This window comes from Candoia aspera, chromosome 4, assembly GCF_035149785.1.
Source record: "Candoia aspera isolate rCanAsp1 chromosome 4, rCanAsp1.hap2, whole genome shotgun sequence".
Lineage (NCBI taxonomy): Eukaryota > Metazoa > Chordata > Lepidosauria > Squamata > Boidae > Candoia > Candoia aspera.
Window position 1 is genome coordinate 51,827,651 of NC_086156.1, and position 21,824 is coordinate 51,849,474.

A 21,824-nucleotide genomic window follows, 5' to 3' on the forward strand; every position below is an offset into this window, starting at 1 on the left:
TGCCACGAAGGGCTTCAAATGTCAAAATCAGCACCTTGAATTGGACTGGGAAGCAAACTGGCAGCCAATGCAGCTCTCGAAGCATAGGTGTACTATGTGCTCTTCTAGGAGCACACATAACTTCCTATGCTGCCGCATTCTGCACCAAGTGAAGCTTCCAGATATTCTTCAAGGGCAGCCCCATGTATAGTGCATTACAGTAGTCCAATCTAGACATGACTAGAGCATGAGTAACTGTGAGCAGGGCCGCCCAGTCCAGGAAGGGGCACAATTGGTGTACAACACGAAGCTATACAAAGACCCTCCTAGGCATAACTGCCACCTGCTCTTTGAGCAGGATTCACAAGTCTAGGAGGACCCCCAGATTTTGCACCAGGTCTGTCTGGGGCAGTGCCACCCCATCCAGCACCAAAGATGGCGTAGTCCTAGAACTGGTAGGACCCAAAACCCAAAGCCACTTGGTCTTGCCAGGGTTCATTTGAAGCCTGTTGTTCCCCATCCAGACCCTCACAGCCTCTAGGCACCAGCGATAAGGCATTCATGGCATCACTTAATTCGTCAGGGGCAGAGATGTATAGTTGGGTATCATCAGTGTACTGATGATACCCCACCCTGTGGCAATGGATGAGCTCACCCAGAGGCCTCATGTAGACATTAAAAAGGAGAGGGGAGAGCACTGAAGCCTGCAGCACCCCACATAGTAAGGCCAAGGGTGGAACCTCTCCTTCCCAATCATCACTGACTGGAATTTACCCTAGAGAAAGGAGGCAAACCAGCGTGACACCATGCCACCCATCCCCAGTCTCCTAAACTGATCCAGAAGGATACCATGGTTGATGGTATCGAAAGCTGTCGAGAGATTAAGTAGGGCAAGGATGGATGCCTCACCTCCATCCTGCCCATACCAGAGATTATCCAAAAGCACAACCAATGCCATTTCTGTCCAATACCTGGGTCTGAATCCTGGCTGAAAAGGATTCAGATAATCCGCTTTATCCAAGGCCCTTTGAAGCTGTTGCACAACTACCTTCTCAACTACTTTCCCCAAAAAAGAGAGGTTAGAAACTGGACAAAAGTTATCCAGTATGGTGGGATCATATGGTGGGATCCAGTGATGGTGTCTTGAGGAGGGGGCACACCAAGGCCTCTTTAAGAGGTAAAGGAACAACCCTTTCACTCAAAGAATTGACCACCGCTAGAGCCCACTCAGTTGTGAACAGTGGACACTCAAATGTGGACAGCTGTAGCCCAGTACTTTGTTGAAGACATAGTCCCAACCAGAACAAAAAAGATAAACTAAAAATATATAGAGGATCCTGAGGAGATGGGCGGTGACAAATTTGATAGATAGATAGATAGATAGATAGATAGATAGATAGATAGATAGATAGATAGATAGATAGATAAATATAAAGTATATCTTTTTGTGATCTGTCACCATCCACCATTGTAAGCCTTTTTGTGAGAATACCCACTACATGTGGTCAATGGTCTAAATGTACCAACCTGCTCAGAAAAGTAGCCTGTCTCTGAGTTACTGGAAAGAATAATTTCTGTTTATCTGGAGTGAGTTAGAAACTCTGCTGAATTTTTTTCAAGAATGAGAAGAGGAAAGAGAGTAGAATGGAATGTTTTCTTACTGCAGAGAGTCAGGGAGATGCCTTGAGGGAAATAGGCAAAAACCATTATATAAGCAAAGAGAGTTGAAATATTCCTTAAATCCTGTGAAAGAAGATAGTAATCAGAAGACACTCAGGCAGGCTCCTCCCTGATTCACTGAGATATAAGAGGGAAGGGAGGTAAAGCACAATCAGGCTGTGGGATTCTGTTACTATAGCCCATCTCAATAAAGTATACTTGTCTGTTTCCTGATCTGGTCTACCCCAAAGGCCTGACACTCACTCAATGCATGAGTTTTTTCCAGAGTAATGCCAACCTAGCAGTTCGAAAACATGCAAATGTGAGTAGATTAATGGGTACCGCTTCGGCGGGCAGGTAACAGCGTTCCATTTAGTCATGCCGGCCACATGACCACGGAAGTGTCTACGGACAAATGCTGGCTCTTCTGCTTTGAAATGGAGATGAGCACCGCCCCCTAGAGTTGGACACGACTGGACTTAATGTCAAGGGAAACCCAAAGCATTTGAAAGCCTGGAGACTCTTGATGTTTAATTCATCCCTCCTTTCAGAATTTAAGGATTCAAATAAAATAAAAAGTATGTTCTCATTTCAAACTGTCTGATTAGATTTGGCAAATAATTTTGAATGTGTCAACTGTAGAGAGAAGTGGCAGGATGGGGGAACCCTTTTCTCTAACTTCTTGGTGTGAGTCAGGAGAGAAGAAAGCAACCCCTTATCACAAGGGTCAGCAGTGGTGCTCTCCAGATCTACTGGAACTACAATTTCCAAAACATCCAGACAATATGCCAGCCATGCTGATTAGAAATGCTGTTCCAACACATCTCAAAAAGACCAGGTATGAAAGGCACCTTCAGTGATTCTCTTTCTCTTCTCTGTCTGGAGCTCTGAAAGCTGCTTTTTACCAGTGCTCCATCTGAAAAAAAACAAGAATCTTTTCCTGACTGCTGATTGTCTTAACTGAAGGATCTCATTAAAGTGACAAAATTATAAATGCACTCTGGAACTTTGGGGAGTGGCAGGCCTTTTCTCTGTTCCTTTCTTGAGGCTCAGCCTGATTAATAGCATAACCTGTATATCTTATTTTACAATACCTGATAACCCTTGGAAGAAGGGGTCTTTTATTTAACAATTTATTTTACACAACAGATTATGAAATGTAAATGGTGCATATTTGTTATACCCCCATTATCAATATTGTTGAAATAAAGATCAAATATCTATATGTTGAAATATATTGAACAAGTCAAAAAATTCAGTAGGCTTTACTTGGTTTTGTGTGTGTCTCTGTGTGTGCTCATTCTGTAGAAGAATAAATTTCTGTGTATATTTGATTTCTTTCTTGTCTGCAATAAAGCAATTTATCTAGCTGTGTGAAGTCTCTGAAATGTATGCTATTAGCTAGTAACAAATTTGAAGCTCAGTTTCTGGAGAATTGAGAATTCTGGAGAATTTATTGTTGTGTGCCTGGTGTAAACTCTGCCAATTACTGTGAGAAACAAGGTGATAGACTAGCGGGAATCATTAATCTGATCCAGCACAGCTTTTTGTATGCATTTTAACTCTGCAGTCAAAAAAGTAGCACAAAAAAGGATCCTTTGTGTGTATAACAAATATCTGTAGTGTCACTAAGAAAATATATATTTCTTAATGCATACAATATTTAATACAATATTTAATAAAACAAAACCAAATTATTCCAATAGTTTAGACCTAAACAGGAGAAAGCATAAAGTCTAATAGTGAAATAATAATAGACTTCCCTGTATATGGTAAATGAAATGAAATTGCTGCATATGGAAGGAGAGCCTTGCAGGGGCCAGTGTCTCTCCCTCCACCCTCAGGACTTTCAGGTAGCCTGAGTAGCACTGGACCACCCTGGTCTGTAATTATAAAAGGGAAATGCTGTAACATATGAGTCTGGATGTGTGGTGGAAGGAGATTCTCTCATATGGGAGAACAGAAGAGAAAGAAGTTGCAAGTGAGAGAGTGAAGCTGTTGGAGATCCTGGCAAATCCAGCATGCCTCATTAGCATATGGATTGTTGCTCTAGGATGCAAACTCTCTATGTGTGTGGAAGCTGTTTGTTGCCACTCGCACTTTCTCTCTCTCTTCCTCCTTCTACCGAGGGAGAAGCAGCATGCTTTTGGCCTGTCCTCCCTCCATCTTGGCCATGTGGTCAGGCCTAAGAAAAGAAGGATTCTACCCCTTTCTTCCATGCAGCTCTTGGCAGCTGTAGGGCTGAAAGTTTAGGGTAAATTAAATTTAGAAAGAACAGAAGATACAAGGAACTTTATTTTCCACTGAAGATGGATGTAATGACAATAAAGTCAGTAAGACTCTTTTTACTTTTACTTTTAACCTACTCTGTCCAAGCGTGTGATTCTTTATGCTTGGGAGGGCTTGGGAGGGCTAAGTGTGTAAGATCAATAACCTGTATTTCTCTGACATGCTCACTGAAGCTATTTAAGATAATATTCTTTTTCTGTGTGCAGCTTCTCAGCTATGTTAAACTCTGCTCATTCAGTGGTTCTAGCAGGCCACTAAATGGCTTCATTAGGTTATGGACCCAGGCTTTTTCAGAAAGAGAAATTTTCTTTTTTGGGCTTGTTTTGTTTTTGCATGAGCATTGTTGTTTTTGAGAGAATACTCAGTCCAGATTGCTGAGGGGTTATCTTACACAAAGGAAATAGCCTTAAGCATGAAGGGAAGAATTTTTTTTAAAGTCATTTTTAAATCCTTTGCTTAGACAAAATGGCCAGTGAACTTCTGCCTCACAATCTGGTAATTTTTAAACTCAAACCTAGAGAGTTTTATCCCTGGAAAATTTGGGTGGAGAGGCAGGCAAAGATTCTGAATCTGTATAACATTTTGAAGGAAAATCCTCCTAGTCCTGATTCTAGAGGCTATGCAAACTGGGAAGCCAATGATCTTAAACTCCAAGGACTAATTATGATTTCCTTAGATGGATCAATGTTGGTATAGATCCAACTGTGAAAGGAATGATGGTGGAATTATTTAAACTCTTTGGGGAAGGCAGAGATTCCCAAGTTAATTTGGTGAGAGAGTTATCCAACATAAAGCTACAACCAGATGCAGATATTGATGAGCATATTTCCAGTCATTATTGTACAAGTTTGCTTGTAATGATGTGATTTGGGATAATAGAATTCAAGTTGGATTTTTATTAGGATCTCTCCCTCAGAGCTATTCAAGCTTTGCTGCCAGCTATAGAGGGTCAAGGCAACCCCTTTCAGATTTAATTAAACAATTGACATCTGAGCATAGCAGGCAGGACTTCTATACAAATGCAAAGCAGATCCATCATGAGGCAGGCTATTTTTCAAAGCCTCAGAGCAAAGATGGGGATCAGAAGCAGAAAAGTGATTCAAAGACAAAGAAAGCCATCAAATGCCATTTTTGTGGAAAGAGTGGGTACTTAAAGAAAAATTGTTGGGAAGGCAGAGCAGAAAACCAACAGAGAAAAGGCTTCAGAAACAGCTCTTGTTGCATTTTCAGCAATTAATAAAAGTTGCTCTTTTTTCATAATAGACACTGGATGCGGTATACATATAATTAAAGATTGAGAATTCTTTATTGAATTGAACCCAAGTTCAAAGGAAGGGCTTGGTTTGGCTGATGGAAGAACAATCCCAGTGGAAGAGAAGGGGCTTGCCCTCCTAAGGTGTGGAAATGGAACCACGCAGACAAATTTGATTGCAACTAACATTTTACATGTTCCAGGATTGAGAATGAACCTGATTAGCGCATCTGCCTTCATGAAGAAGGGGCATACCCTTTAATTTAAAGGTGACGAATGCAAAATAATGGATCAAAAAGGTGTCTTTTAAACAAGATTCCTAGATCAAGGTTTGATTTTTCTCAATTGTGAGAGGCCAGACATGGCATGCATGGCTAGTCACTGAGGAAGGGAGGACAACGGCGCCACCTTCTGGCACAGACGATTTGAACACAGAGATTCAAATGGAATTCTTCAAATGAATGAATTGGCAAGCAATGTGGAAGTCAAGGACTGTGGTTAGACTGATGCAGGGCGCAAAGCCTGCATACAGGGAAAAGGCCACTAGGTCTGCAATTCCAAAACAAAGCACCAGGTGCTCCAAGCAGCCCCTGGAGCAGATTCACACCGAGCTGTGTGGGCCAATTCAGGCATCTGTTGGGGGTAACAGATGGGAGAAAGTAGCAATGACAGTTACTTACCTACAAAATAGATTACCAACAAAAGCAACAGATGAAACAGAGCCAAATAAGAATCCTAACCAATAGCATGCAGAAGAGGGGTGCGATGACTTGTTCAAAGTACCTTACCCAGTGTTTCCAGATGCAGAAAGCAGGCAAGCCCAGAGAGAGGACATCGAGACAGAGACTCTGCCTGACTCAGATGATGAGGAACCAGGAGGAACAGAAGGGGCAGAGATGCAGTACAATCCAGACCTGGGTTCTGTTCCAGACCTGAGGCACTCATTGCAAGGCAACAAGGGAGTTCTGGCCAAGCGACTGTCCTACCTCGCAGGGTGGCATTGCTAAAAGAGCCTGCATCATGGAAGGAAGTGCAGCAGCTACCACCAGCTGAAACAAGTAAGTGGAGGAAAGCAGCTCAAGAAGAGTTTGAGGCTCTGCAACAAAACTACATTTGGACACTCACAAAGTTACCTGTTGGCAAAAAGGCAATTGGTTGCAAATGGGTCTTTAAGGTCAAACAGAATGAGAAGGGAGAAGTCCAAAGATACAAAGCTAGCTTGGTAGCCAAGGGCTATTCACAAAAGTATGGAGAAGACTATTACCAAACGTTTGCACCTGTTGTGACCCACACAACAATTGGACTTCTTTTAAGTCTAGCAGCAAGTAGAAACATGCAAGTGGAACATATAGACATTAAAACAGCATTCTTGCATGGGGAAATTCAGGAGGAGTTGTATATGCAACAACCTGAAAGGTTCATTGATCCAAAGAAAAAGCATTTAGTGTGCAAGCTTCAGAAGGGAATCTATGGGCTGAAACAAGCAGCCAGGGCCTGGAATGTGAAATTAAACCAGATGCTAATAAAGCAAGGTTTCACTCAGGGCAAAGCTGATCCCTGCCTTTACACATAACACAAGAATGGAAGAGATGTGTTCATTCTGACATTTGTGGATGATCTGATTCTCTATTATCAAAGGGACATTGATGAAATTGTATCCAATTTGAACATGGAAGTAGAGGTGAAAGACCTTGGGAAGGCAAGCTACTGCTTGAGGATACAAATTGACAGAGAAGAGGATGAAAGTTTTCTCCTTAGTCATAGGCAAAAGATTCTAGAGTTATTGGAGAGTCTGGGGCTGGAAGATGCAAAAATAATGCCAACTCCAATGGAAACAGACTTTCACAAAGTAAAGGACACTAATGATCTGTTGCCTCAGAACAATGGCTACAGAGAGGCCATTGGGAAGCTGTTGTTTCTGTCAAACACAACAAGGCCAGATATTTCGACTGCACTGGGGATCCTCTGCAGGAAAATGAATGCACCCACCCAAAGCGACTGGACAGGCATTAAGCAGGTGGCAAGATACCTGAAGGGGACTGCAGACCTGAAGCTTAAGCTGCCAGCATCTGATTCTCTTGAACTAGTGGGGAACACTGATGCAGATTGGGCAGAAGATGCAACTGATTGCAAATCCACTAGTGGGAATGTGTTTTTGTTTAGGGAGAGGCTGTGAGCTGGGCTAGTTGCAAGCAGAGTATATTGGCACACTCAGCTACTGAAGCAGAGTATGTCTCAGAGACATGCTCAGATGTGCAATGGCTCAAGTATCTACTTGAGGATCTGCAGGTAAGTGTTCCTGCTCCAATAAGAGTCTTTGAGGACAACCAAAGTTGTATAAGACTCTCTCTATCAAAGAAGGTGGGAGGGCAGACCAAGCACATGGATGTTCATTACCACACGATTAGAGAGGCACAGGAGATAGGACTAATAAATTGGAGTATTGTCCCTCAGAGAACATCTTGACAAAGCCACTTACAAAGGATGTCTATCAAGGCCTACGAAGTGAGTTAAATCTTGTGTAGGTATGATGCATGCATGATTTGAGAAGGGGTGTTGGAGATCCTGGCAAATCCAGCATGCCTCATTAGCACATGGATTGTTGCTCTAGGATGCATACTCTCTATGTGCGAGGAAGCTGTTTGTTGCCACTTGCACGTCCTCTCTCTCTCTCCTCCTCCTTCCACCAAGAGAGAAGCAGCATGCTTTTGGCTGCTCCTCCCTCCATCTTGGGCCATGCAGTCGGGTCTAAGAAAAGAAGGATTCTGCCCCTTTTTTCCGCACAACTCTTGGCAGCTGTAGGGCTGAGAGTTTAGGGTGAATTAAATTTAGAAAGAACAGAAGATACAAGGAACTTCATTTTCCACCAAAGATGGATGTAACAACAATAATGTCAGTAAGACTCTTTTTACTTTTACTTTGAACTTACTCTGTCTACACATGTGATTCTTTATGCTTGGGAGAGCTAAGTGTGTAAGATCAATAACCTGTATTTCTCTGACATGCTCATTGAAGCTATTTAAGGTAATATTCTTTTTCTGTGTGCAGCTTCTCAGCTGTGTTAAACTCTGCTCATTCTGTGGTTCTAGCAAGCCATTAAATGGCTTCAGAAGCAGCTGTCAGGATAAAGAGCATTACAGTCGGTGCCTGTCAATGAAGAAGGGGTGGATTTCTACAAGCCATCAGCAGAAGAACTGAAAGGGGAAGTGGAGTCTGGCAGCTTCTCCACTGCAGTAGAGATGATGACAGCTTAGGCAGCCAGCAGCTGGTGAAGCATCTTCCTTCTCTCTACCCCAACACAGACTGAAAGACTGCAGAGCCAGTGCTTCAGCAGCAGAACAGTAGCTGGCAGCAACAGAAGTCAACTAACTTCAAGGATGGCTAAATGGTGGCTAAAGACTTTGTTATAGTTCAAGAGAAAAAGGACAAAAGAACTGTTTATTGGACTTTTTAGGAATTAGATATACACCTAAGGCACAGGTATTGATATAAATATTGTAGTAGTGTTAAATTAGAAGTTAATAAATAAGTTTGTCTCATGTTTTATAAAATAAAAGCCATGCTGAAAATGCGGGGGAGATAACCATGCTCTCCTTGTTGGTGCTTTGTACCATTTCCAAAGAGGCCCATCACAGAGTACTTTAATAAATGTGACTTAAAGATGTTATTTATTATTTATTCATTTTCAAATTTATTATCACCACCCATCTCCCCCGAAAAGTGAACCCTGGGCGGTTGACAATAAAATTGACATTAAAACCATAGTAAAGGTAAAGGTTTCCCTTGACATTAAGTCCAGTCGTGTCCGACCCTAGGGGGCGGTGCTCATCTCCGTTTCAAAGCCGAAGAGCCGGCGTTTGTCCGTAGACACTTCCGTGGTCATGTGGCCGGCATGACTACATGGAACGCCCTTACCTGCCCGCCGAAGCGGTACCTATTAATCTATTCACATTTGCATGTTTTCGAACTGCTAGGTTGGCAGGAGCTGGGACTAGCAACGGGAGCTCACCCTGTCACAAAGATTCGAACCACCGACCTTCCGATCAGCAAGCTCAGCAGCTCAGCAGTTTAACCCACAGTGCCATATAAACATATAAAAATACAAATATAAATAATCAATATAAATAGAAGATAAAAATAGATATAAAATCCAAGTGGCGATAAGATCTGATTTGGTAAGGAGGGCTCTATGGTGCCAGACACCTCCAGGAGGAACTATTCCCCTTCCTACCTCAGGCGAGGCAGCAAAGCCAGGTCTTCAAGTTCTTCTGGAAGGCCAGGAGTGAGGGGGCCTGCCTCACCTGGGGCAAAATGTTCCAGAGGGCGGGCACCACTGCAGAGAAGGCCCACTTCCTGGACCTCATCAAACAGAATTCCCGTAGCGACGGGATCCGTAGCATGCCCTCTCTGCATGACCAGCTGGGACAGGTCGATGTCATGGGGATGAGATGGTCCCTCAGGTAGCCTGGACCCATGCCATGTAGGGCTTTAAAGGTCATAACCAACACCTTGAATTGGACCCAGAAGCAAACTGGAACCCAGTGCAGCTCAAGCAGCAGTGGTGTCACACATGCCAAACTTGGGGCACCAGTAACTGCCCGTGCAGCCACATTCTGGACCAGCTGAAGCTTCTGGATACTCTTCAAGGGTAGCCCCATGTAGAGCGCTTTGCAACAGTCTATATGGGAGATGACCAGGGCATGAGTTCAGAGGGCCTCTTGATCCAGGAAAGGGCATAAACTGGTGCACAACACAAAGTTGTGCAAAGGCCCTTCTGGCCACAACTGCTACCTGCTCTTCAAGCAGGAGTTGTGAGTCCAGAAGAACCCCCAGATTATGCACTGGGTCTGAATGGGACAGTGCAACCCCATCCAGAACTAAAGATGACAACATCCTGGATATAGAGGAGCCATCAATCCACAACCTCTCTGTCTTACCAGGGTTCAGCTGAAGCCTGTTGTTCCCCATTCAGACCCCCACAGCCCCCAGGCACCAAGAGAGGGCAGTCACCGCATCACTTACTTCACCCAGGATGGAGATGTATAATTGAGTATCATCAGCATATTGATGATACCTCATCCCGTGGTGACAGATGATCTCACCCAATGGTTTCATGTAGATGTTAAACAGGAGAGGAGAGAGAACCGAGCACTGCGGCACCCCACAAAAGAGAGCCTGAGGGTCGGATCTCTCATGTCCTATCACCACCACTGGGACCGGCCCTGGAGGAAGAAGGTGAACCAGTGGAACCACGCCGCCCACCCCCAATTCCCTTAGCCAACCCAAAAGGTTGATGAAGATACCATGGTCGATGGTATCAAAAGTCACTGAGAGGTCAAGAAGAGCCAGGATGGATGCACTGCCCCCATCCCGCTCCCACCAGAGGTCATCCATAAGTGCAACCAATGCTGTTTCCATCCCATATCCTGGCCTGAAACCTGACTGAAAGGGGTCTAGATAATCTGTTTCATTGAGAATCCTCTGGAGTTGTAATGCCACCACCTTCTCAACCCCTTTCCCCAAAAAAGAGGAGATGGGAAACAGGATGAAAATTGTCCAACACAGTAGGGTCCTTAAAGGCAGCTGGGACACCCCCTCTCTCAAGAATATATTAATCATCACCTGGACCCAGCCACATGTCACCTCCCAGGCTGCCTTCACTGGCCAGGAAGGGCATGGGTCTAATGACAAGTGGTGGCATTTACAGTCTGGAAGATCCTGTCCACTTCCTCAGGTCCAACAGGATCAAACTGTTCCCAGATAACTGGGTATTTTCCCTTGGCATCTCCTCAGACATTGCCTCACGCTTAGAGTCCAACTTGGAATGGATCTGAGCAATTTTATCCTGCAGATACTCAGAAAACTCCTCCACACGGCCCTGTAGGTGGGTCACTGGGCCCACCTTCCCCCAAAGGGATTGAGTGATCTTAAATAGGCCATTGGGTGGCATTCTGCGGATGCAATAACAGCGGAGAAATATTGACGTTTTGCCACTCTTATCACCACAAGGTAGGCCTTAATAGTGGCTCTAGCTTGTGTTCGGTTGGATTTGATCTTTGTCTTCCTCCAGTGATACTCTAGATATCTCTTAACCCTCTTCAAAACCCTCAACGCCTCTGTAAACCACAGGGAGTGATGGGTTGGATGGGGCAAGAGAGGTCGCACAGGTGCGATCCTGTCCAAGGCCCCAGCTGCCTCCCTATTCCAGGCTGCAGCAAGGACCTCTGCTGGACTGTGCAGCAAAACCTCAGGTATAACCCCCAGCTCCCTCTGAAACCCCACCAGGTCCATCAGTTGCCGGTGATGGACCAGTCAAATGGGTCCTGCCTCCCTGCAGAGGGGGGCAGCATAAGAGAATCTCAGGGCCACCAAGGCATGGTTTGACCATGACAAAGTGGACAATGTAACTCTCCCCTCAGATCACATTGCCACTGCTCCAACAAGAAAACCAAGTCTGGTGTGAGGCCACTGTCCCAAATTGGGTCCCAAATAATCTGAGACAGGCCCATGGCCACCATGGTGGCCATGAACCATAAGCCTGGGGAACTTCACCACCAACCCCAAGACAGCCTCCAGCATTTCAGGCAGAGAGGTTGCTCCGCAGCAGGGAGGCTGATATAGTAGCAACACTCCCTGTTGCTACTGTTCATGGGAACCCAACTTGAAAAATGGCCTCACAACTGGCCACTTGTGGAGCAGAGCCCCTGAAGGCCACTATAGACTCTTAGATGGCAACCGCCACCCCTCCTCCCCTGCTCTGGTGTCTCAGCTGGTGCCACACCTGAAACCCAGCTGGGCACATCTCCAAAAGGGGCAGTCCCCCTTCCAGGCCCAGCCAGGTCTCGGTGATACATGCTAGGTCTGCCCCCTCCTCTGTCAGGAAATCACATATGAGGGGGGCCTTGTTGTTAACTGACTTGGCGTTAAGAAGAAGCAGCATCTCCCCTGGAAAAAGCACTTTCATGAATCCCCACAGAAATTATGTTAGCAATCTTGCACTCATTGCTACTTAAATTGAAGTGGATTGGTTTAAATATGTGCTGTTTGTACTGTCCATACAAACTCTGTCTCTCTACCGCTGGGGAAGCATGGAAGAAGATAACTGCCAATAGGGTAGAACTGCCTCCACATCCTAGATCTCTGACAAGTCATGTTTACATTTCTTAGGTTTGTATATGTATTTTCTTCTGCTTAGCAGTAAGTAACCATGTTGGGATGCAATGCAACTGTTTTCTCCAGCGGCTTCCTGATACCTCATTTAGCATGGCGGTTTTGGTCTTTGCTGTCCATGTTTTCTCAAATTCGAGACAACTTTTGAGGCTAGATGTCAAAATATCTATGTCTCTTTGTATTTGAGATTCCATTCCATTCCAGTTGGTAACAAAAGGCAGTAATAAAACTTAAATAGCAAATATTTAAGTAAGGATCAGAGGTCCTTTAAAGCTCAAATACTTTAATGAGTGATGTCGCAATGAAGTTTTCTCTGAAGATCCCACTTCAGATGGAAAGAAAGGAAAAACTAGAATGCAGTGGGCTAATAATGATGTCATAGCCATCCAGAGTCTTTTGGAATGGGGTGGCTATAATAATTTGAATAAATATAATGAGGTTAGCTAAAATATAGATAAAACCAATAGTAATTTAAAAGTAAAAGATTTTGTGGAAGCAACTCTAAATTTCTGTACCACATCTTACCTTTTATCCACTCTTTTTAGGAGCCATCTAGAAATTAGGGTTAGTAACATACTGTTTTGTCTCTATTTCTGGAATGATCTCATTTTTTAATTTCTGCTCACCATTTTACCCTGGCTTCATTAATGAAATCTTTTCAACATACTATCCAGTTTTTCTAGTACCCACATACTGACACATTGCATCATATACAATATTTAATTGAATTTAAATGAATTTTATGTAAAATAATCTGTTTTGGGATTTAGGGCTTTGAACAATTAATATTGATGTTTTTGTATCAGAAGAAAACAAAAAGCTATTGCCATTTCTTTCCTTTTAAAGTGAGTGTGGCTAATGTTCTATAAATGAGAGTTGGTACTGTATTTTATAGAGAGAATTACCACAGACGGATATTATTAAATGAAGCACTTCCACTTAGAGTTTTTGAAATAGAAAGTTTTTAAAAAAAAAATCAAAGTACATAACAAGACTGCATGTGCAGAATATATTATCTATGGTATTGGAACTGTAGATGAACATTAAAGGTTTCCCTTGACGTAAAGTCCAGTCGAATCCGACTCTAGGGGGCGGTGCTCATCTCCGTTTCTAAGCCTTGGAGCCGGCGTTGTCATAGACACTTCCGGGTCATGTGGCCAGCATGACTCACGGAACGCCGTTACCTTCCCACCGAAGCGGTACCAATTAATCTACTCACATTTGCATGTTTTCGAACTGCTTGGTGTGCAGAAGCTGGGACGAGCAACGGGAGCTCACCCCGCCGCGCGGTTTCGAACCGCCGACCTTCCGATCGACGGCTCAGCGGTTTAACCCGCAGCGCCACCGCGTCCCTTAGATGAACATTAAAGGTTCTGAAATAAGTAGATTGTGAATGGATGATTTATTTTAATAGGCTATAAATATATTTATCTGCTACAGGGATAGGTGCTCTTCCTTCCCTTCAAACCTCACAAGCAAGAGGAACATTGTGACTTCTCAGAATGCTAAGAGGCTGGATAACTTTAGAAGAGCCATTGTAATCTGTTCAGGAATGCCTGGAGTATAGAGAATTCTATAAATTAACATATAGGCAAAAATCTGATAGTTTGAACATTTACCAGAAACATAATGTATCTGAAAATATGTATCAGAAGAAGGGCCTATATAGAATACACTGCAATTAGCTGGCCAACTTAAAACAGAGAAGTAAGCTGAAAGTAGTAACATACAAGTTAAGGAAAAAGGAAAGTTTTCTATGAATGTCTATGCATATATATGTCTGTGTGTGTGTGCATGAGAATAAGGGAAAAGAAAGATCTGTGTTTCTTGAACAATCTGCTTTGTGTGTTGTTTTGCTCTTTTTTTAAAAGAACAAATTTTATTAAATTTCAGAAAAAGATAAAAGATACAGAAAAAAAAACCCTACCAAAAATCCCTAAAAAAGTATGAAAACACACAACAGAAAAATTTTAAATAAATTACAAAGAGAAGTGACTTCCGATGTTAAACATCAAGGATATACAGCAATTTCCCATAATCAATCTCTTACTCTATATTAAACCAAAATCACATTATTTCTACAAGTCAACCCCATAGCACATTATAAAAATCACTAAATACCATTGCTCCCTCCCTTTATATTAAAAGAAAAGAAAAAGTATAAATCAGCTAATCAACTCCCCACCCAAAATAAAAATTACTTAATTATTCCCTTCCTACTACTATTCTATACATTCCTGTCTACTATACTAAAGATAAAAAATAAAATAGCATGTAAATTGTCTGCCATTATAATTAATAATACAAGAAACATGAATTAATAATTTTTTTTAAAAACCCTTAATAATCATAATCCCAATTATTAACGATAAATAAAATCATCCAAAGCCAAAAGACCATCCAAATAAATATTTTTGGTCCCTTAACCCAGTTCAAAATGGACCAAAACGTTTACATATCCCCATAATAAACACAGAACTATTTATTTAAAGAAATCAAACAGCCCAGCTGCTTCCCTCACAAACACAGACTTCTCTTCAACAAACCTCCCATACATAATAACCCCTTCTTTTCCATAACATTCCAACAGAAAGTCAAGTTCATTCATGTCTTGCAGCTCAATTTCTCCCTTTAAGTTCTTCAATTCAGCATTGTCAATTTCATCCAGGATTTCAAGAGAAGCTGGAATCTCACTCTTGGGAGCGACATTTCCATTGCTGTTAGATTCTTCAGATTCATCCACAACATCCCCAACCAGATGGCACATTTTAGACCACATATTTTCCACAATGCTCTGAAGTCTTGCATAATAACTTGGCAGGAATCAGAAAAAATCTGCTTAATATCTGCTTTGATATCCTGGTGAAAGTCAGAGAAAGCCTGGTTAAGATTCTCCATGTCTGAGGCAGTAAGTTATGGCACCCCCTAGATACTTAACTGGCAGAAGTGATAGGTAATGGAAAATTTCCAAACCGAGTTAAGATAAGATACCAGACAGCTCCCCAGAGAAAGGAGCACCAGGAAAGTAAATGTTCAGAATGGCAGATTCAGTGTGTAGGAAAAATGCTAAAATCTTCAAAATTAGCACAAAAATAATAACAGGGAGATGATAACATACTCTCAATCCTCCTTAGTATTGGATAGAAAGCAAAATCCAAAGTTTAATATTTTTTTTAATTAATCACAAAAATAATGATAAGCACCAAGAAAGATAGTTTCTCCTTAATGTAGGAAGCCTCTCATAGGGTAGAAATATATATATATAAATAAATAAATAAATAGGGTGCTTTAGAAATGGGGTGGCTGCACTTAATGTCCCTTTAAGGCTACAGCATGGCTTGGAAATGGTGACATCCCAGCCTCTCGGCAAAGTCTTGCCCATCAATCATGAATGCTGTTTACAATCTCCTGGCTGCAACTCACTGTCTGGAGGACAAATGAATCAATTCCAAGCATTTTGGTCTGGAAAAATGCTCCTGGGCTTCAGGAGGAACCAGCCTAAGCCCGAAAAAACTGCCACAATGCCAGTTCTGCCCGCAGAGCTCACAGGCACAGCTGTTCAGTCTGCCATGTTCCCACCGGAAGTTGTGTGTTGTTTTGTTCTTCGCAATGCATTCACTTGCTCTCCCAGGGGTTAGAGGAATTTCCTATATGTTAAATTTTAAAACATTATTTAATTTCTTGACCATATTATGCACATATGGTATAACCTATAGTTATAAACTGGCTACTTATTGTAGAACAGTTGTAGCCTAGAGAATTCTATAATTTGGGCAGATGGAGTTTTGGTGTCATGTGATTGCACACCATCCTGCATTAAAATATAAATCCTAAAATTTTGGTATGATAAAAGGTACCATGTCTGTTTGGGTTGAATACAGTTAATGCTGTTCTAGAGTGAGCCCATTACTTATGTATGTCTTTATTCTAAGAGCCTGCCATTCCTCGTAGGTCTTGTTTTGTCCAGAAATTATATGAGGATGTTCACTGAAGCTACAATATCCACCATGGTGAAAGTGGAGTTAATACAAAAAATGAAGATGCAGGATTTAATGTCTAAAAATATATACCTAACGATATATGGTGGTATTTTTTCCTTTGGAAGAGCCTAGCTGTCCTATCCCATGCAAATTATTTTACCAATTTCCTCATCATCTGCCATAATTTGGGATATTTGATATCATTACATAAAATATGTTTTTGATGCAAAAATGTATTCATAACCTATGGTTCAGGTATCATGTATCAGAATATGAATGTTAATGCTTTAGGCAACTTTTTGTTAGATGCTAGTTAGAGCCATGTGTGAAAACCCAGTGATATAAATAACTCTTTTCCACCATCTATTTCATAAGCTATTCTTTCCTATATCAAAAATCTTGGGGAAAAACATGTTTTGTATCATTTGAATAGTATGATTGTTACTTTTTGCCATTAATTGCTATATCAGGAGGCTGATATATCTCTTGCTCTCCGATCCATGGATCTGTTAATAAAGAAAGGAAGAAATTTGCATTGCTGTTCAAATATTCTAAAGCAGACATTTTCTTTACACCAGGAACAAGCAATGAGTGAACCTCCATCTTATTTCCCTAGTGGCAGGTACTGTTAATAAATTGATCATATTTGAACTAGATGTACAAATGTACAAATCTTACCCCTGTTATTGAATAACTACAGATTATATGTAAAGAAATCTGCCCATGGTTTTCCTTTACCACATAAAACGACCTTCTTTCCCATTAGGCTTCCCCTCCCCCCCATTCAGTAATTGTTCAATGGACAATTCAAAGTCTAATCTTGTCTAGTATGATGATGCCCTATAGATATATGGGAACTCTGAGAATTCCTACATACCATTCATCACCTGGGAATTCTGGGAGTTCTAGTCCCAACACATCTGCAAGCACCAGGCTGGAGAAGATTCCTGTACACATATTCAAACAGCAGAAGTGAAATAGATGAACTTTGCATCTCTGAGTAGGCCACCATACTTGTGGTGTAATTAAGAAAGGATCAGAAGATCTCTTACCAATTCCATCATTAAGATGAAGAGCTTATATTAATTTAGGCATGTCAATTTCACCTCTGGTCTTTGCACCCAATTCGCAAGATATCGCCATATATTTTAAAAACCTGTAAATATCATCTCTACAGTGAGTGAAGACTTCTGTTCTTCCGATTCACTGCAAAAGGCGGAGGGCGAGCTAGCAGTTTCACCATTACTCTTTAAAGTTTTTCTACACAAATTTATGAGATAGGATGCACAATTGTATGTACTGCTTTCCCCTTCCAAATAGCAGTTGTATACCCAGGCTGCAGTTCTTCCATCTTGTCCCATTTAATTTCATGTAAGGATATCAGAATTTTAACATCCATTCTGTTCTAAACGATTTCACAGAACTATAGCAATGACCACAATTAATTGTTTGTGTCTTAAAACTATAATGTTGTCTGTGTAACCACCAAAATATATTCAGCCTGAAAATTAGAAGAACTACAGGGAAGCAAACCGCAACATTAGACATTGTGTCTTTCCCCCTACTTACTTTCAACCAAACAGAGCCTTCCTGAAAATATTCAAAAATACAAATTGTTTTGAAAGAATTGCTACCCTAGTACCTTTCCTTTAGTAATTCTAAGGTTTCTGAAATTTCTTTTTTTTTCCCCAGACTTCTAAGAGCTCAGTCCCTGGAATGGTATTACAATAATGTGAAAAGTCGCTTCAAGCATTTTGGAAGTGCTAAAGTTCTGAAGAATTTATATAGAAAACATCGCCTGGAAACTGGAACTTGCTCTGACATATTAGGTAGAGAGAAAAATAACAGGGAGAAGCATTTCTCTGCCATGAATACTCATACAGATGTGGGGCAAAAGTTGCTTAAGTCTTACGTACGGTGCAAGTGATCAAAGTATTATTACTGCATCTCAGGAAGAGGAGAGAATATTGTATATGGGAGATATGCAGATGACTTGTATGTCAGCCATGAATAGATTGGCATTTTGGGGCATCATGCAAATATCATTCATCTGGAAGTGCAACATACAATAAATAGAGAAAATCATGTTCAGTTCTTAGAGTTGCCTTGTTTTTAAACATGTCCTAACAGCTTAAATTTTAAATTTTAAATTATTTTAGTTAGGGTAGAGAATAGAATTCTGTTACATTCATACATACACAGACATACATAGCATATGTGTACACATATGCACGGTTGTACTTATAATGACTCTACAGAATAGGAAGTATTGTATTATTTTTTTAAATATTTGCTATTCCAATCAGTTCTCGGGATTTCTCACCAGTAATGCTCTGTTTTTTTGTCTTTTTTATGGGCTTTTTTTCCATTCATGGAACTCAAAGGTGGGGTAATTTGTGCTGGCAGACTTCACAAATGGTTGCAATTCAACCACAGTCTGCAACGATGTTTTGGGCAAACAGCTGTGAGCTAGAAAAGGTCTCATTGGCCATTTTAAGAAACACGGGAGAAGAAGGAAGAATGAACAAAGAGCTAAACAAGATTGCATTTTGGTTTGCTTTGTCATCAAATACGTTGGAGACATTTTTTTAGTAATTCAACTGATGTGCCCATGAAATATGGCTTTTTAATCCATTTTTTAAAAGACTTTTTTATCCTGCCTTTATTATTTTTATAAATAACTCAAGGTGGCGAACATACCTAAGACTCCTTCCTCCTCCTATTTTCCCCACAACAACAACCCTGTGAGGTGAGTTGGGATGAGAGAGAGGGACTGGCCCAAAGTCACCCAGCCAGCTTTCATGCCTAAGGCAGGACTAGAGCCCTCAGTCTCCTGGTTTCTAGCCTGGTACCTTAACCACTAAACCAAACTTATCCATGCAGATAAGATACATTTACTTTTCTGACTTATGTGAAATAGCTTGTCTTACACAAGATATACATATATAACCCTTCTCTTTTTATTAATGCCAACTCCTGACCTGATTACTTTTTTAATTCTTCCCAGAATAAGATGATAATAATATAGTCTTGTTCCATTTGGTAAAGAAGAGTAATTAAACATCTGTTTTTACATGAAATGATGCCCATTAATGTTCACTATGTCAAGCATTTTTGTGCAGTCCCTTTTTCTTAACTCCATGTTCTGTTTTTTACTTTAGTCAACGATGTTTGAATCATGTGATGGACCCAATGTTGAGATCTGTCTTTATTCATAGCTATAGTATATTTTTGAAGAAAATAACAGGGATTTATACTTTTTTCTTAAGGATGCTTTAATGCCATCCCTTCACTAGTATTGCAATTACAGCAGCCGTTCCCAAAAAGATATTTTCCACATGTATTAGCATTCAGTTTCCAGAATTGCCAGATAATCAAACTAGCTGGGAATTATAGGAGATGAAGTGCAACACATTTGGAATGGTGGTTTGGAAATTAATGTCCACTTCTAAAGAGAACCCTTTTATCTAGCTGTTATATATGATGACATTGGAAAGTAATTTTTTTTTCATCAAAAAACAGGACATTTTTGTGAAGGAACCACAGAAAATGAAGGAAGCAAAAATGGCAGTGATTCTATTTTCTACAAACAGACAGAAGGTAATGATGTTTGAAATGTACTGTTATTTTTAACCATAAATAAAAAAAAATTATTTGAATTGCAATGAAATAACCTGGAATAAGTATATATCATTAGAGTTTATATTCTTGTTTATTTATTTATTTATTTCCCCCATCTCTTACTTTTTTTCCTAGGAAAACAGTAATTTTTGTACACTGAATAAGAATGGATTTTTATGCCCTCTACAATGAGTAACTTACGTTGCAAGTTTTATTTACAGTATTCAACATTTTCGGATAAACATTCAAAACATTTTTGATGGACGAAATTTGCTTTAGTGAGCTTCTGATAGAATTGTTTTTTAATGGTGACACACTCTGAGTGGCAATCTACAGTAGTTCGGGATGTTAGGGATGCTCACCAGTAGCTTCTTTCCCATTTGCCTGGATATGTTTTTTTTCCCCCCATGCAGGGAAGCTGCACATAAAAGCATTTAGCCTGCTAAAAGCAAACTTTCTTTCCCAAATAGCCATCTAATTATACTTAAAGGGATTTCCACGTTTACTTATGTTAAAAAAAAAAAAGATTTTCTTTGGGCATGAACATTGGCTAGAAGGAATATTTTATAATACTAAGAGGAGAAATCTTCACCTGGTTTACAGCAGTGGATTGTTGATGGAAAATTCTCTTTTTGGGGGAATGCAGTATTTACTCCATCTTATAAATTTTATGAGTACTTTTTAACCCTCCTTGCCTAGGACATAGTATGGTAGACACTCTTGCTGTAGCATTGCGGGTTGCAGAAGAAATAATAGAAGAAGCTATTTCCAAGGCAGAGATATACAGTGACAGTTTGGTAAGAAAATTTTTATTTTCCGTTTAAAAAAAACACTATTCTTTCGAATATTGTATATTTCCTGCTCAGTTAGCAAAAGCAGTAAACACTCAAGCCAATATCATTACAGTTTATTCTATTCCATTATTTTATTCCATTATTTTTCATTTTTAATTATTATACATTTTATCATATTCATTATCCATTATTATGCCACTGTCCTCCTCCACCTCCTCCTCCTAACTGGTCTTAGAGTAAGTGTTATTCCTGAAATGCTTGGTTGAACAGATATGTATTCAGTTGTCACTGAGAACAAGACAGCAGGAAGACCAGCTGGACTTTCCTTGTGAGAGTGTTCCATAATTAGTATACTACTACCCAGGGATCCTAGGCCTGGCCTCTGTGTGAATCATACTGTCTAATGGAACCATAAGCAGGGCCTCCCCAAATGATGTATTCTCCAAAAACAAATCAATAGTCATGTTCTACTGTGTTCTGTATATACACAAATGTATATGCACACCCTATCTCCCTCCAGTGTGCCCATGGACAGTTGGGCAAATCCTGGGCATGCTTGAATTTTAGACAAGGCTGATATATATGCTATTGCTAATATTTTCTTATTGCTTTCTGTGACTTTTCTAAGTGCAATGGTGTCCTGATAGATCCAACCAAAGATCAATTTGGTTTGTCCTTATCTTTGTTACTTCAGCTGGCCATATATTTATGGGAAACCTGCCACCAGAATATCTAGAAGCAGACCTGCAGTCAGCCATATTCTACCTGGAAACTATAAAATTAACCTTCCCAACCATACGGCCATAAATGAACAATTAAGCAAATCCATGGTGTTTATGAGGGTAATGTAACTAAGCAAAATGGGACTTGGCTTATCAGCACTGTCTAATTGTTAAGCCATTCTGCACATTTTAAATTTTAAATTTCTCTGTGTTTATAATTTATAATGAATACTTACCTGCATATATCTTTTTGAGGACGAACAGCATGAAGCTTGTTATTTGCAAGACTATAAAGAAGAGCTGATAGAAGAGCTTGCTACCACCATTCTCCAGAAGGTATGACCCAAGAGTTGCATTG

At 40.7% G+C, this 21,824-nt stretch overlaps 1 protein-coding gene across 1 annotated transcript in view; it reads left to right on the forward strand.

Moving 5' to 3' along the window:
• MYRIP (myosin VIIA and Rab interacting protein) overlaps positions 1-21,824 on the forward strand; it is a 118,489-nt gene that overhangs the window by 57,566 nt on the left and 39,099 nt on the right. The window contains exons 4-7 of the mRNA XM_063304134.1: positions 18,022-18,158; positions 19,852-19,929; positions 20,650-20,747; positions 21,722-21,802. Coding sequence (XP_063160204.1) covers positions 18,022-18,158; positions 19,852-19,929; positions 20,650-20,747; positions 21,722-21,802 — 394 coding nt within the window. The remainder of the gene's footprint in view (positions 1-18,021; positions 18,159-19,851; positions 19,930-20,649; positions 20,748-21,721; positions 21,803-21,824) is intronic.